The 18,067-nt window shown below is 43.6% G+C and overlaps 1 protein-coding gene across 3 annotated transcripts in view; it reads right to left on the minus strand.

The window, feature by feature from the left end:
* The window catches only part of LOC106749209 (dual specificity protein phosphatase 10), a 37,805-nt gene that overhangs the window by 2,595 nt on the left and 17,143 nt on the right, over positions 1 to 18,067 (minus strand). For all 3 annotated transcript variants that reach the window (XM_014628429.1, XM_014628428.1, XM_014628430.1), the window contains one exon: positions 2,468 to 2,881. In XM_014628429.1, the coding sequence (XP_014483915.1) occupies positions 2,468 to 2,881 (414 nt within the window). The remainder of the gene's footprint in view (positions 1 to 2,467; positions 2,882 to 18,067) is intronic.

The following is an 18,067-nucleotide window of genomic DNA, read 5'->3' on the forward strand; positions in this document are numbered from 1 at the left end:
GGGGGGGGGGGGGAGCAGGGCAGAGAGTAGAGCACAGACACAGGGGGTGAAGGGGGAGTCCTCTTACGTTTCACGAAACACGCGCGCGCGCATGACTCATGCTTTCATGAATGGAAGGTTCTCTTCTGGTCTCCTGGCTCGCTCGCTCGCTCGTTCGTCCGCCCGCCCGCCGGCGAGAGCGGCCGCGCTCTGGTTCAATGGTCCACCGGAAACGCCTGGTTACACCCTGTTTCCGTTTCAACCGAACTTGCCGCGTAACGGAACAAACGGTGCGGCCGGAAGGAGCAGCAGAAGAAGAACGGGCCGGCAGGAAATCTGCCGGCGCACCGGCAATTGTGGAAATCACAGCCGCTTAACGACGATGACGAGCGCGTCGATAATCCGCGACACCGAGAGGATTGCCGGATGTGTCAAGGATATCAGCGACGCAATCACAATCGACGACGACGGTGCGCCGCTCCAGGTCGAAGGTGTCTTTCGCCAGAGTCCGATCAAGCTGATCGGCGATTCAAAATTGGTGTTACCTGCTTCTTTATCTTGCTAATGTAGAGAGAGAGAGAGAGAGAGAGAGAGAGAGATTGTGAAGTTTTCAGTTATTCCTGAACGACAAGTTGAACAGAAGCGGTGATTGGTGCTAGTAATGTTTATTGCTATTTATCAATTAGCTTAATCAGAGTTAGTTGACAGTCATTCTAAGATTCTTAGTTAATCGATGAATAATGATAAGAACCGCCGACATCAATTTCCAGTTCTGTAACTTGTCGTTCGACGATGATCGACAAGTTAAGACTCGGCTCTCTCGGGCAGTCATATTGCTTTCCTGACGTCACAGGCAAGGAATATCATGTAATCAGTTTTTTTGCATTACACAGCTTTGCTTTTCCTTAAAAAACATAATATTTTCGTAATCCTGAAACCTGTAAGATATGCGACAAACTGAGATGTCTGTTCGATATGTCGCATAGAATTGCGAAATAATTTCTGAAATAACGAATCATTTTTCAGCCATCTCAGCTGTCACAGCCGCCTGACAGTGGCTGAAAAATGACTCGTTATTTCAGGAATTATTTTGCGATTCTACATGTCATATCGGAGAGACAGCTCAGTTTGCCGCATATTTTGCAGGATTATGAAACTATTATATTTTTCAAGGGAAATTAAAAAATAAATTATATAGAGCTTTATTTTTATATTCTATATTATAATATAGAAAGTGTACTGTATGTCATTTCTCATCTATGACATCATAAAACCAATATGGCCGTTCGAGAAAATCGAGCCTTAACAATCTCTATCTGTGCGTTAGCAAGGTGATGTTTGATTAAGAGACCAACAACGGTTTTAAATCGTCGATTAGATTAATCAAAATTCGATGAAAAACCCTAAGGCTCAGTTACACCAAACTCCGACTAAGCTAAGCGACGATCAACTTACAGGGTTGCAACTGAAATTTTTAACTCCTCTCTCTCTCTCTCTCTCTCTCAATTTCGTCTGCAACAGAAATTTCAGTTGGTGACCCAGTAAGTTAATCGCCGCTTAGCTTAATCGGAGTTTGATGTAACCTGGCCTAAGAGGATCAGGAGATCCTCGTACGTCGGATATCAAGTTTCAAAAGAAGAAACGGACAGGAGTCTCTCTCGTCGTCTCAAGGACCCAAAGTGGATCGAAATATACGAAATATACGACGGGTGTTTCTTCATGAGGGTCGTTGCGAATAATTATATTTATTCATAATCTAATTATATTAACTGTCTGGAATTACTGGATGCGAATAAGACTCAATGTCTCCTCTAGGACATTGAGACAGTATTCTGCTTATTATATCGGTTTACATCAGATATTATCTCTCATTTACTGATATATTGCGTATCACAACTAATCGCTCTTTAATTCTGTTGATTTTTTTCTTCATACACCACTTACTTCAATTTTACGTGCAGTCAAATAGTACTTGTGTCTATTTCTAGTCACATACTATTCATGAATCATCTATTCTATATTGAGAAAGAAATACTTAAAAATTTATTTGTAGGATATAAGGTTTATACTTTACCGAAATAAACCTTATTTCTGCGAAACGAACCTTATTTCTGTGAAATAAACTTTATATTTCACAAATAAATTTTTAATTATTCTTTTCTCAGTGTAATTTATTGTACCTGTCTATCTATCCTGCGACTATATAATTATTATTCTTTTATATACTCAAGAGGCTTTCCGTTAATAAAGATTATTATTATTATCTACAAGCACTCGTCGAGCGCTTACGGCTATAGTCACACTGAGAAAAAGCACACAGAGAGAAACATTTAAAAATTTATTTGTAGAATACAAGGTTTGTTTCATTGAAATAGTTTTTTTTTAAGAATTTACACGCCGCCATAATGATAAAAATTTATGAGAGAGCTTTACAAGTAAATTTTTAAGTACGTTTTTCTCGGTATGGTCGACGGGACTCGCCACTCACCGATGAAATCGAACGCCTCCTCGAAGTACTGCTTCAGGTTCTGGTGACTGGAGTCCGAGGCCGGTATCTGTCTGTAGGTGATACCCCGCTCCTCGTGGTAGCCGGGCAGCTGCGAGGTGACGTTCAGTACCCGGGTGGCGCCGAGCGCGCGTAATAGCTGCAGATCGGCGGCATCCCTGCCGTTACCGAGGTAGAGGAAAGGCAGCACACGAGACGCCGGGTGACTGTCGATGTCGGCGGGCTGCGGCGTGGGTAAGACGGAGACGCTCAACACCGGACAACCGAGTCCGGCATTCGTGCAGCCGCTCACCGTCGTCGCCGAGGGATCGGCGCCGCCACCGTTGCCGCCGCCGCTCGGCAAAAGCGTGTCCTCGCATAGTTCCCGATGTCGCCTGTGGAACTCGCGGTGTCCACCTGAAAACGAGCGAATCCTTACTGACTTGTAACATGATGAATTTTTTTTTTCACAAAGTATCATTCACAAAGTATCATCTATTTATATAGCAATTAATATCCAGAATTAACAGTAATTTATATAATTTAGAGTTCCGGTTTTTTCTCCCAGCAGCTACCTTGATTAATGACGTCAGGAGCGAAGAAACATCGGAAATTACTTATGGAATACGATTGAAGTAAACAAATGTGTCCATAAAATGACACGCATGTGATCGATTCCAGCACGTTTATAAAATATTCCGGAAACTTTCCTTATTCTTTAATAATTTCAACAGATGGTCGTAAAATTAACGTGACAAATAAGAGAAAAAATAGAAGGTTGCATGTATTGTGAATTTTAGGGTTATTTATCGGTTGTTGGGGCAAAAGAAAAATTTCCGGATCATTTGAAAAATGTGCCCCATCGATCACAAGAGTGATTTTAGGAACGTATCTTTTTATTTCGCAAGAATTTTTGGCACGCGTTTTTCCGCTTCTGACGTCATCTACAACAAGACAACTGCAGCGAGAGACCAGGAGCCTTAATATCCAAAAATTAAGGAGAAACAAATGAATAGTAAATCTATAAATTAAATAGCAATTTATATTAATACGTAACTACTAATAGAATTTAATTTTAATTGTAATTTCGTCATCGATCTTCCTTCAAATAATCATCAATCACTTTATTCGTAATCAACATATCCAGATAAAATAAAAAGAAGTCCACGATTATGAGGAAAGATCAATAAAGGTGAGCCATATAATTGTTTCACTCTAAGCGATGATAATAATATATCGTACGCACGGGACCGATTTATCGTCACAAACTTGTGAGCAAATTCACGAGGACAATTTCTCGCTAGGAAACCGATTTTCCCCATTCGTAAATCGCACGGAAGTCAACGAAGCCACGTGCATAGCAGACTCCATTAATGCTGTCTCATTCCCTAGGCACAGTAACATTGAAAATTTTTAATTAGGTGTGTTATTTTTGAATATTTATGCCGCTTTGGAGAATCTTTGTCTACTCGTTAAATTATCGACAGTCATGAGTAATGCTTCCTGATTTGAAATTTTCGACGTCATTACACCCATGGAATGGGACCACATTAACGGAGAGTATCCTGTACTTCCTCTCAAACACATGGCGGCGTATGCACGACGTTCAGTGTATCGTTGGACAATGATTACGTAGTCGGTCGCGCTTATATATCTGCCCGAGTCGCGCTCGAAGGCACTCTTTTCCCGTTCAGACAACTTATTGATTAACTCAGGTGTATATACGCGTCCCGTGTGTTCCAAAATAATTACAACTGACACGACAACCTCGTTCTCCGTCGTATTTGCGGACTCCTTGTGGACTGTAGATTACAGCCACGCATCATCATTTATATATAACTTTCGCACGAGGATGCGGAATTCGAGACTCGAGAAAGGCGAGATGCCACGGGGAGGTGAAACGCGGCTCTTCGTTATTTATCCGAGGTTCGAAAGATCTTATCTTTCGGCGCGATCTGGAGATACGAAGTCTCGACGAAAATCCAAAAATCGGTAGCGGGAGCAACCTATCGAGGATTCGAGGAGCCACTCGCAGGTTTAAAAGGATCCTGAAGTCGTTTTACTAAGAAAATTCTTTAATACTATATTCATCACTGGTGGCATAGAATAACAAATCCTTCTGTAAAATACACGTGTTAATGCAGCGGAGGATTTTATTCGAAAAACGAAAAAAATTAACAAATTATAAAATCCTTTTTCGTTTTTCGAATAAAGCCAACCGTCCTCGCCTGCATTAGCGTGTATATTGTAATTTTGCGAAAGGATTTTTAATTCTGCGTAGCCAGTAACGAATATAGTAACGAATTTTCAGTAAAACAGGACGACTCCAGGATCCTCTTAAAAGATACGAAGATCTCGATAGCCGATAGTTCGAAAACTCGAACTATCGAAGCGACACATCAGGAAAATCGGCGAGATCCCATGGATTCGCATGGGATCTCGTGATCTCATGCAATGTGAGCGTCACAGGAGCGATACTCGACAACAAGGATCAAAGGCAGGGTTGATGCCGTCATCGTCTGGAGCAGATGCGGCCGAGGACGGGATAACGCGGCGGCGAAAAACTGGTGGAAAGGAAGAAACGAGACGAGAATAAACGGCGAGGGATAAAAATAAAGGAAGCGCGAGCGCACGCGAAGGAGAGAGAAGGCAAGGAAGAAATGTGGGCTAAAATTGTCTTCCTCTCCTGACCTGCGGCCGCTAAGGCCTGGCCTGGCTCAACGGATGACTCACTCGTTATCCCCCCTCACCCACCCGCTCTCTCGCTCTCCCTCCCGAACGCTTGGCTCGCGCAGAGCGCGGCCACCAACCCCAAACTGTCGTCGCCAATCATTATTCCAATGTTGGCAAGGCTCCTTTCCGATTTCACGACTTTAGAGACCGAGACGGCGACGACGACGACGACGATGACGCGTCCTGACGAGGAACAATACTCGCGAAAATAAAACCCGCTTCCGTGGGACATGCTCTTGTTTTTTTTCCTCAATGCTATAGCAAAGTCTATAGTTCGAAAATTTCGAAAAAAAATCGTTTTTTCCCAATCAAAAAATTAGTCTTAATTATATATACTCAAATATATAAGCAAAAATATATTATATCTAATTTTAAGAAGATTTCCAGTTTTGGTTTGTATCGATACAAGCATTACTTGCACTCAATTCAAAACTAAAAATCTCCTAAGAATATTATAATATTCTTGTTTATATATGCATATTTTTATTATTGATTTAAGACTATTTTTTTTTTCAAATGGGTTTCTTTGGGTTTTGTCTCAAGGGTGCAAAAATTCGTTTAGAAAAATTTACGCGTGTTTGGTGGCAGAACCTGCCACATTTACTTTATTCCGTAATGAAGGTTTTCTGTAAGAAATCGAAAAATCAGCGGCAAAAATTGGGAAAAAAACATTTTCTTTTTGCCGAAACTTGAAAACTATAACAAAGTCGAAGCGTGACACGTTAGCGAATGTTTCTTCGCGATTCGATCTCGCGACTTCAAATCGAGATCACGATGGCCTATGTGCGATATCGATAGCGGAACGCGCGCGCGCGTTCTGAAATAACCATCTGAAAAACTGAACTTATAGTTTCCATACGCTCGAGACTTTAGACCGACCACCCCGATATTATGTATCATTGATGTCGCGATATTCTTGGTATTTCGCAATTTCCCGTCCCCTGTCAGAGCCGCGCATTGATGATTTTCACAGGTCCGGAGATACTTCGATATGCTACAAAGTGAACCATAGTTTCGTTCCTCGTGTATTATATACTCTAGATTCTCTATCTCCTATCCTATCTCTCTCCATCCTCGACAGTTGCTTCACCACAAATGTGGGAATTAGAAACTCGCGACAAACACTTCGAGGGAAGGAGACTTATACACCTGGTGTGAGTTTGTGGATTCTACACATTTCTTAGAAATAATTTTCTCAACTCATTACTTACATTTCTCAAATAAACGCAAGGTGAATACTTTTTATTAATTGAATTACTTTAATCACTTTAATGTTGAACACATTCAACGCACGATACATAATGAGTAAAGTTTAACTGTCGTCGCAGGGACAGAAATGAAATTCTCGAATTTCTTCAAAGAAAGGACAAGCGGTTATTAAGATGGAAACTTGGCGAGTCGGGGGTAAAGTCGAGTCGTTTCAGAAATAAGAATGTCGAAGACTCCGGAACAACGTTGCGAGAGTCGCATGTTCGTCACGGAAAAGTCTAAATGTGGGTCACACTATTTGGGTCGGTATAGCGATTGAGACGATGTGTACGCGGCGATCGCGTAAAGGTCGTCGTACCCGATGAAAATCCTGTTACTCCAAGCCCCACGTCCCTAAGCAAGGATTCCAAGTAAAGAATACGCGGAATTCAGAGTATTTACAGTCGCGAAACGCAAGCTCTTGCTTGTAGCTTGCGTGTATACGTAAGAATCCTTATTATATTTAGAATTAGATCGAAGAAGATGGATATCGTCCAGCTATGAATTTCACACGCGAGAGATTTCCATGAAAAGGAACGGGGTTTCTGCGAGGACGATTTTTACACGACATCGCACAGACTTGTCATCCAACTTCCCGTGAGGAAAACCGACCTCCAATTTGCCAAAGATAACGAGCCGTCGAGAGGAAGAACAGTAGTTCCGCATAGTCTTACGTGCGCAAGGAGCTCTTCGAAGGGACGAAGGATTACAGCAGAAGACAGGCGGCCAAATAGAACAGAAAATAACGATGGCGTCAAAATGAAAATTATCGGAGAGTGAGTTCTTATAATCGTTCTCTCGTCATTTTGACGTCATCGTGATTTCCTGGATATAAGTCAAATTTTACGAGTAGGTCCTTTCAAGGGGCCAACTAATTGCCCCGACCTGTACTTTTCAAAATTTCCAAACGCATAGCATTCCAGGGCCTATTTTATCACACAGCGGGGAAACTGGATAAAATATCTTCTCAGACATACAATTCAAATGTAATTTATAATTTTTAAACGCGAGAGAAACGCGTAAACATTCATGGGAACATCAATGGGAGGCGGGATACAAATTTTGCGGAGAAAGAAATTAGACGAGCGTTATGCAAGAGGCCGATTTTTGTCGGTCATTAAACCTTGGACATCCTACATCACATCGGTCCCTACGAGAGGCCGGCTGAAACTTTTACCTCGCGACCAAACACAAAATACCACCCACATTCTTCCAGAGGTCAAACCTGACGTCATCGTTGCGCGATGATTCAGGAGTACGATGCCGAAATAGTAATCAGTTAACAACATTCGGAGCAACAAGTGACAAAACAACAAACGGAGGAACGCGAGATACGGCGATTTACGGAGTGTTGACAAATCAATAACGATGAGTCAAACCTCACAGATCACTCGCCGATGACTCATTTCGTCTCTTTATTTTCATTTACACCGATTCCTGCGAAGGACTTCCCCGAGAGAGAGACGGATATTATCTCGCGCGCGCAAGCCGCGACAATTGCAAACCAACCGGTCGAAAGAAATCGCGGCGAGAACGTCGTCGGGACAAAAGGGATCGATCGATCTTACCCCAGGAATCGAGATTCTCGAACGGTACCAGTCGCAGTACGAGGCAAGGCGCGTCCTTCCTGATCCTCATGGTTAAATCAACACCGTCGGCGTGTCTCACCTCACCATTTGACACAAAATTCGAAACAACAAATTGTCCTTGCGGCAGGAGCGCGCGCCACAATAGCTCTATGCTGAATGCTCTCTTTCTCTCGTCCTTTACGCGCGAGACCGAGATCGTGATCCTGCAACGATTGGCGGGATACTGCGGGCTGAACGGCACGAGAGAGTTTACATGAGGCCCCCGGCCGGGATGAGTCATCCCATGGCGCGCCGATTGGCCGCCCCGCCGCAACCCTCGTCCCGCACGCTGACGTTCCTGAATCGTTGCCCGAGCGTTTCCGAGCGTACGCGACCAGACGCGAGCGTGTACAATTCTTTACGCGGCCGGCGATGCAGCTAGTTAGTTCTTTCATACACGGATATACCGGGTGCCCTGTCAAAGGGCGCACACACTCATGTTCCCGACGAGCTTAACTCTTTCGAACTTCTTCGTCGGAGCATATATTTTCTTTCTCTCTCTTCTATCACGCTGAACATTATTAATACGACTAGTAACTCGAGCAGTTTTATTTATTTACTTATTTACGGGAAAAATCTTATTTAGAGAAGGAAGATGCAAAATAATCTAAATTATTAATTGCAAGATTGAGATATATATATAATAGGGGTAGTATTATTTGATATAGCTTCGAAATTCCGAAACTTCGGTATGATTCGACATTAGGCGACGAAGTTCGAATAATTCGATGTCGTATTTTCGAATCCTACTTGACCATTCGAAATATCGAAGCTCTTAAGTTCCGGACTACAACAGCGTTTTAAACCTTGAGCCTTAGGGGGATTCTGAAGTCCTATTTTACTGTCTAAGTATCTTTAGCTCGATTCCGAAATTTGCATTTGTCCGTTTTAAAACAAAGTGAATGAAGAAAATACAAATAATAAACAACAAATCTCATTAACTTTGCCTTAAAATAAACGTAATTCTCGTCATGATATGTAACATAATGCAAGAAAAAATTATTTCCATAATAAATACTACTTAGAAAGAAACTTACCACATGGAAGAATTCATTAATCGAACAGTTACGAATATTTAAATTTTCACACTTCAAAATTTCGAATATAATGTGTTGAATGTTCAGAAATTCGAATATAATTGTTAGCCTTGATATATAACGTTATGCAATATTTCAGTATAGTATCATAGTATCATAGACAAAGAAAGGAGCGTCCTATGGTTGCTGTCTTGTCTTGTTAATTTTGTACGAGGATAAACGCAAGAGTCTCGCCGTGAGAAAAGAGGAGAAAATTATCTCCTCCGATGTTGTAGGCTTTCGTGGTAGTGTGGAAAAACCTTTAGTTTGGCTTCCGAGTTAGCGCCGCGTCCTTTGTGGATTTCTGTTTCCGACGTTTCGTGAACGCTCCAGTTCTTCGGGGCGAGGAGCGACCCGAGGGAGGGAAAATTACCCTCTGTCGTAAGAGAGTGCTCTTGCTGTCTTGGTGTTTGGATCTGACGTGAGCTTTTCCTACGATAAATCGTCCAAGCAGTAAACTTCTGACTCATTCGGATCTCCGTATCCAGGTGTAGAATCGCTCTCCCGATCGGGCAACGTCGGATTAAGCTCGGACGGATTCAGACTCCAGGAATGAATGATCTCAAGAGCTAAACATCGAAGTATCTACGCATGGAAATTCCTCCGGTGCCAGTGACTAATCTCTTAGAGTGAAGCGTTTATTATGCCTGCGACGGGAACGTCATAGTTTCTTTCTTTCTCTCTCTCCCTCTCTCTCTCTCTGTCCGTCCAATTTCAAGGTCTCGGTCGTTAGATCGCGATCACCGCGATCAAGGATCCTCAGGATCGCGTCATTGCGTACGCGAGCGACGTCGCGCGGCTCCAACGCGGAATTCGTAAACTGTTCCGCGTGCACATTTCGAGCAAGTGACACACTGCTTATATTTAGATTCTCCGTTCTGACAAAGTCTACGGATCCTGACATTCCTTCCTGCTTACACACTCGATCAACGATCCTTTTCTGCATCGAGAGGAGGTAATGCACTTGAAATCAGTCGCGTCGAGATTCCCGAGTGGCATTAAGATTGCCCGAGCTCTCGGATGTTTGCAGTCTTAGACCTCCAGGTTGTTACATTTCTGGGATATCTTTGGAACACTTTCACCCTAAGCGTTTTCTCGCTTCGAGACTCTCCTCGGTCGACGTCTGGATTCTTTTAACGGGAACTGGAAAAAAGTTTATCGGTAAATTCGTCCTGGGTGAAGATAAATCTGGGATGTAACCAAGTAAAGCGGCTCTTTTCCCGGCCGATTTAACGCCGTCACCGATGGTTCCTCGAGAAGCGTCGACGTTGAGTCTCGTCCTTCTATCTATCAGGATCCCTCATATCTCTGTATTTCGACACCTGGAGACGCGTTCTTATTTTTTCTTTTCTCATTTCCACGTCCGTCAATCTGCCTATCAGTCCTGCGTATCGATCATGTAATTTTTCCTTAAGACGAGGACGTGAAAATGTTTTCAAATCAGAAAATTAACACTTTTCACAAATCCCTTAGGGAATGATCGTGAATCTCCTCCTCTAGCATGAATTCATGAAAATCTTCAAATCCGAAGACATCTGGAATTCCCACTTTTCACGTTCCCACCCTAGGGAAAAATTACACGATCGACATCCTGAAACGATCCGCAACTACCTCGATCCTCACTTATCCCGCCCAGTGCGCCTCGTTTGACGAGCACACGCTACAATAATAATCATCATAAACGATTCGGCGATGCCCCCGCGAGTCACCGATCATGCATTTCGTGAATCATCGTCGGCCAAAGTGTAAGAATAAATTGTAGCGAGACAGAATTAATGGACTCGGTACCCGCCAACTCGCGCGTTTGTTCCCACCGGCGGGGTCCACCCGCTTCAGACGGTCTACTATTCGCGAGAGAACTCAATGCGCGTGCCTATAAGTGTCATTCCGATTCTTCGGAGCGCTGCCTTGCAAATAGAATTCCGTCGCAAAATATAGAACCGAGAGGGGAGGAGGAGGAGCAGCAGCAGCTTCACTCCGGCCACTGAAATACGGCGGGCGCGAAACGGCCGCCAGCTCTTGCACAGCTAACGCTAAGAATTATACGTATCGTTCTCGATAGATAAGATCTGCGTAGTATCTGCACAGATATCACTAAAGTGGAGCACAATACAGCACGAATCGGTGTTAACTGATACAGATCTTGTTTGCAATACTCTCGACGGGTACGCCGGATGTATATCGGAACGCGGAGCGAGTATCGCCGCGGCTCGTCGGCTCCCCGATCGCCATTTTATCGCGAGCGATACATTTTTTAATTGCAAATTGTGATGCAATCGACGTAGCTGGAAAGTTTAATTAACCGATCGCCGCCGCGACCGAGAAGGCCGCGTATTTCCACGCGAGCCGACAAGTGACTAAGGAAACAGGAATTCTTCATTCCCGATTCAATTTACATCGGCGACGATTTACATCTATTTTTTTGCAAGCAACGAGACGTACAACTCGTAGCTGCGCTGCGAGAGTCGTCACGCATATGTGACTGTGATCGAAACGGATGTGTGAAAACCACGCGTGCAAAACAACGTAAGAATCGCTCACGCGTCACGCGTATGCGACACAATGCAGTAATAATTATTAAATGCGACACGTCACGCGCGGGCAAGGATACAGAAAAGACGCGCGCACATGCTAATGCGATAACGAGTGCGGCGCTCCGCGCGCGAAAGAGAGAAAGAGAGGTGAGACACGTGGCTTAGGTCTGTTCTACAGTACGTCTTACGCGACCGATGCTCCAGTGAGAACTCGTTTTTTTTTTTTTTGAAAAATAAATTCTCTCATTAGTCTCTCGGCTGCATTTCAATATCTGATTCGGACGTACGATATATATTGGCTGCGTTCAGACAACGCAACGATTGCACAACAGTTATTGAGTAATTTGTCAACGTAATTGGCCTAAATTTAGGGATCTAATAGAAAAAGAATCGATCGAATTAATGATCGGTTACTGATTCTTTGCCATTGTCTGCGTACAGCAAAAAGAGCAGCTTTGTGATCATTGCTTCTGCAGAGAGAAAAGTATTATTGCACTGCGACGAGAAGCAATTATTCAGTATCCTTTTCTTCTTTAAGTAATGGTTATCTTAAATAGAGAATATTTTCTCGATAGTAGTATTGAGATATAATCGTCAAAAATATTAGAAAAGCTCATTACCATTTTTACTCAAAAGAAGAATTTATTCTCTCTTTCTAAGAATATTATTAACTTTATCAAAGTAAAGCTAAATTCGGTTAATTGGATCGAAATTTTAGTGTTAGTATTTTAATTCAAATACAATGCAGAAAGAAGGGCAGCGGGCAGAGTTCTCTTTCGCGGGAATCGGCAAGAGAACAATTTCCAGCCGGTATTTTCTCTCCCGCGCGTCCCCCGGCGTTTTCAATCGCACGTCATTCGATGACCAATGGAAGGACGCGTGTCGAACATACGCTCGTAAATGTCGTTGATATCGACGCCCGATGCGGTTAAGTATGACTCACTGTCGGAGCAGTACGCGCGACCCTGAGCCGTGCCGATCGCCGTATCGTCTGCGTTCAATCAAGAGTCGCTGTCTGTCGAATGAAATCGATCTTCGCCCTTTCTCGACTTTCGTCTTCTTCTCGGTGACGATTTTGTACGGAGAAGACAGATTCGAATCGGCCGAATTAATGAACAGGCCAGACGCGTCTCGGCAGTTTTGGCTGATTTTACTCGAAAAACGGGAGGTTAGCAAATTTTTTAAATTTTGTCCGTCTTTCGAATAAAATCAACTGCCCACGTCTATATTAACGTGTGCATCTTAATTATGCAAAAGAATTTTTAATTCTGTGCCAGCAACAAGTATAATACTAACAAATTTACGGTAAAACAGGACGACTCTAGAATCCTCTCTCAAAGCTTACCGTTGTTTCAACGCGCCGTCGTCGTGTCGGACTTCATATTAAGGGTTGAAAATCGTTAACTGCAAGTTGAAACCTAATCGAAAGGATAAATTGCACACCAAAGAAACAGCGTGGTCGAATTTACCTGAGATGGACAAACTAAACGCGTTTTAGTTGAAGGAAACAGAACCTCTGGTTCTCATGAGTCAAATTTTATTCTTACAACCGGAAATTCCGTTTGCTTTAACCAAAACTTCAATCTGTCCATTTCGGGTAAATTCAACCAAACCGTTTTTTTTCTGTATTGATATTTTCAGATTATCCAATTGCTCGAATTCTAACCTCCGATTTACAGTTCTCGTTCACGGATTCTTTTAATGGTGCGTTTCCTTACAAGTCTTATCGTAAACACGCACGCACATACGCAGGAGAAGTCCCGGCATTTCCAGGGTTTTCCCACATTTCCTCCTGAATCGATACCCAGATGGTCAAAGGATGTGTAGATAAAAGGAAATGCGGGTAACCCAAGACATCCTGTACATCCTGCCGAACAAAAATCTAGACGAACTCACGAGAGACCGTCCGTTTGATACAAGCGTAGGAAATCTCAATCTACGTTCATTAGAAAATTTATACAGTTTGTTCGAATCACAAAAGAGATATTCTGGAATTCTTCGTATAAACGATGCGTTATATCTTTTGGAAAAAAAAAAATCATTGCATTTGTTTCTTCCGGCAGTAATCTCTCACGCTCTTTTGACAAGAGTGTTCCTGGATCCTTTACGATTTCGAAAGTTCCTCGATTTTGGTAATTTCCATCTTCTTCTTCTTCAAAATCTTTGGACTTTTGTATCTCTGGATCCGAAGGTTGGTGATAATATTGATGGATTCTGACGCCTCCGCTGTATCTCGAACTCTCGGAATTCTAGTCTGCTTCGTCATTCGAAACGTAAACGACTCTTGCACACTGCCGCGTTTCCCAAGAATCACCTGATTCGGAAGATTCCTAGCCTCTCTCATCATCACTGGCGGTTTCGAACGACACGGCGGATTGTTTTCTTTCCGTTGATTACCGGCAATCTTCGAATCAGTGCGATACTCTTTTTCCGTGAAGCCTTACGGTGACGTCAGGTCAATAGATATGACGTCACCGATGTCGGATGGAGCCTCTGTCGAGGCTCGCTATGACTAAGGATGAGTGCATAGACGTATTTGCAATTAGTCGGCCGAATTCGGGAAGTATCCTGTTATCGGTAACCGCGCCGTTACGGGCCTGTCGTGTCACGTCAGCCGAATGTAAACCGTGGACGAAAGTAAGAGCGTGCAATAGAGTTGCGCAATGTCGCGCGGGCAACAATGCCGCCGTCACACTTCCAAGGAATCGTTTACGTATTTTGCGCGCGAAATGACCTTTTTTACTGTCTCGGGACGTCAATACGAGAGGGAGAGAGTTCAATACGCATGTACCGCGACGATGATGGATGTCGGTGCAGCACGCCTGGTGAATTCATTAAACCGTCGATGCTTCCGGCGGTTCTAAGGGTTGATCCGAGTACGCGCGGAGATGACGTCCGATTGTGAGGACTTGGCTGGGCTTTATTTTAGGCTGGGAGCGTACACGCTGTCTCCGCTCCCGCCACGAATAACCCGCGGAATCATGCCGACCGACTGACTCATCCGTAAAGCGTAGTAGGAAACCATGGCTGGCTCGTTCGCTCGCTCACTCTCGTCCAGTCTCAAGGAAATTCCGACGAGTTCGAAGGACGCACGGTCGCTCGTTTTGTCTTGTCCGCGTGCTCGCGCTGATTCATCTCGCGCTAATAACCCCGCCTGACCCTCATTTCTTTCTTTTCTCTCTCCCCCTCTGTCGCTCGCTCTTGCTGTGGCTGCGCGTCCGTCTTCCTCGCCTTCTCTCGTATCCGATATTTTCAGAGGGAATTCAAGTCAACGACCGTCTGAATGTGCTGCTTGCGATGGCCGATTAACGCTCCCAACCTGGTACCGTATTACAATGTCGTGGTGTAGAAACGTCGTCTGCAAGATGCTGCGCCCCGACTTCGTCAAGATTCAACGGAGGATAACGCCGCTCGAGTTTGACGCGAGTCTTACGTTTCATATATTCCGTGTCTTCTAGTCGCCTATTGTTATTCAAATGGCACGGCGGCTCTTCTCGCGTGAGATGACAACAGACCTTAAATTTCGAGATTTGTTGTCGGGTAGAGAGAGAGAGAGAGAGAGAGAGAGAGAGAACTGCACGAAAGTTCGTCTGTACAGAAAGTCATGGGGATTCAAATTTTTAGGATCGATTCATTCGTGGAAAGGCGTTCGTTACACGATCGAGTTTTCGGCAGGTTCCTGATACACACGATGGACAATCTCATTCTCTCACTGTCAATATTAATATGATTAATGTTAATATTCAAATAGTACCGGGTCATCCTCCTTCTCACAGTCTTTAATTCTTCGACGATTCAGATTTTTGTACCTTGGATCCCCCACGATCGTACTTCTCAAATCGACATATCCGCAAAAATTTCGGCCTCTAAATTCGGGAGGTCCATGCGTCGGCGGGCTCTTTGCACGTTCCTTCATTGCACAGCGCGTCCCGGGATGCGTTGTCGTCAAAAATGTCGCGTAAATGCAGATTCGGCTCGCACGGAGTGCGATAGAGGTGCGAACGCGTCGGGTGGGAACCTGCAAACAGTATTCCGCGCTGTGACACGTGTCGCATGATTAAGCGTCAATACACACACCGTTTGCGTACGATCTCCGACGAAAAGCACGCGGAAACGCGCGGGCGATTTCGCAATGGCGAAACTGCGCGGCGCCGCAGCGTGTAAATAGGAATCGAAGTCGCGAGCGTGCCCGCGATGGCATTTTCGAGTCGACGACAAGATTGCGATGGCACGTACGAAAGACTCGTGCGAGGCATCGACCGTGGAGCGAATCGACCGATCGCACTACTCGAGTTAGTATCTCCCCGGCACGGCAATCTCGCGTCCTCGATAATTCTCGAGTGCGACCGCGAATCGCCGCTCAAGAGAGAGCTTTTAATTCTTCGCTGCTTATTATTATTCTTTTTTTCCGCGAGCTTCACAATACACGGCGTATGAAGTCAGCCCGTGAGTTTAGATCCTTTATCGCGATTTAATGCACACTTGAATCACGCCGCACAAAGGGAGCCGAAGGGCGAGGAGACGGGCCCGATTGTGAGCTGGACGCGCGTTAGTCATTGATACATTTTAAAGCGAGCCTGTATCGGATGACTCATACGTAATAATCGTCATCGACAGCTGATCCAGATGCGTCGTACGTTCTGAAGCGTGCTCCCCCTCGATTAGACCTCCTTCTTCCTCCTTCTCGTCGTCGCACCCTTAAACGGCGCAGGGGATGGAAAAGCGCACAATGGAAAAAATACAGCAACCCCCCTTCCTGCTGAAAGCGATGACTAATTCATTAAGCCTCGGCCACGGCTTCATTTATTGACTCTGAACGCTCGAAAAACAATTTTTTGCCGTATGTACGATGATAATAAATTATTACGCGGGATTAAATTTTTGTAAAAATGAAATATCGTTGTTACGTAAAAAGAAGTATTGCGTGTGAGGGTCTGATAGATTCATTCATTCTATTCATATGTTTTAAAAGGAGTAACAGACACGGAAAGTTTGAAACTCTCGGAGTGTAGAGCTCAGTTACGTGCTGCAAAAGTTTTATTCTTAAAATACAAGTTCTAAGCCGGTGGTACAGCTTTCAAAGTTGCATCTTTAGAGCGCAAAGAAGAAAATAGTTGGGACGTCAGCTAGACGGACACTATTATAAATGTCATCTTGCATTCAGTCGATGGTATATTTTCTGAATCGAGCTTTTAATAATGGCTAATAATATCACATTTTAAGCAGTAGTTTATATATCAAATTTCAATCGATATAATTAATAATATCAAATTTTAGTAATTAATATTATTAAATTACTTAACAAATATAATATCAAATTGCTATCAAACCTAACCGATTAACAGAAACAATTCAAGTCAAAAAACGTTGAGCGTTTTTTTTTAACGCACGATCTCTCGTGCGAGGATGAAGGTTGCTTTTCCAGCCGACGACGATAATCTCTCTCTGATCTTCGTGCACTTTCCCGAAGCTGATTAGCGTAGAAGAATCGACGGCGCACACACACCTCGAAGGGTTAAGGTCGAAGTAATAGGAAAATCTCGTAATCCGCCAGCCTGACTCACGTCTAAATATCCACAAGAGAGATAGAGAGACGCGACGCAGGGGATACGTTATGCAATCGTGATTTTGACATATGGCTGTTCGTGCGCTTAGCCAGCGTAAACATGCCGTAGGGTCGATATACACGGTGACTCATGCTTTCAACAACGTCGTAGTTGTCATTGTCGTCGTCGTCCGAGAAAAATGCGATCGGGCCGGCCGGGAGCAGACGCGCATTAGCCTCGCCAAAACGAGCCACGCGATCCGTCTCGTTGTTTATAGGCGGCCGCGAATCGTTACTAATTATGTAATAACCAGCGTAGACCACCGACGTCAAAGGTGACGCCGGCGTATACATCGCTGAATACTGCAATAGAAGATAAGAATGGTAAAGATATTACAATAACATAATTGTTACTACACTTTAGCTCTTGTTCGAAATTTTTTCTTCGTTCACTGTGTCCTTCAAACGGAGACAACTCGACGATTTGTTGATAACCAAATTTGTCGTTGAATTTCCATCTTTGAAAAAGGTGAAGAATAGAGATAAAAGTGTTACAATAATATTATTGGCATCACACTCTTGTTCAAAAAATTTGTCGCGCAGTGCATTCTTAAATCAGTCAACTCGATGACTCGTTAATAACCTAGTTCGTTATCGAATTTTTATTTTTAGAAAAAAAAAGGAAAAAAATTATAAAAATTTTACAATATTGCCAGTCGACACTTTTGCTATTGTTTTGAAAATATGTCGCGCATTGTATCCTTAAATCGGACAACTCTCGACGACTCGTTAACAATCAAATTCGTTTTCCAATTTTTCGAAGTAAGAATTGAGTAAGT

The sequence above is a fragment of the Dinoponera quadriceps genome, unplaced genomic scaffold (assembly GCF_001313825.1).
Source record: "Dinoponera quadriceps isolate SergipeBrazil2010 unplaced genomic scaffold, ASM131382v1 scaffold2952, whole genome shotgun sequence".
In the NCBI taxonomy this organism is placed as follows: Eukaryota; Metazoa; Arthropoda; class Insecta; order Hymenoptera; family Formicidae; genus Dinoponera; species Dinoponera quadriceps.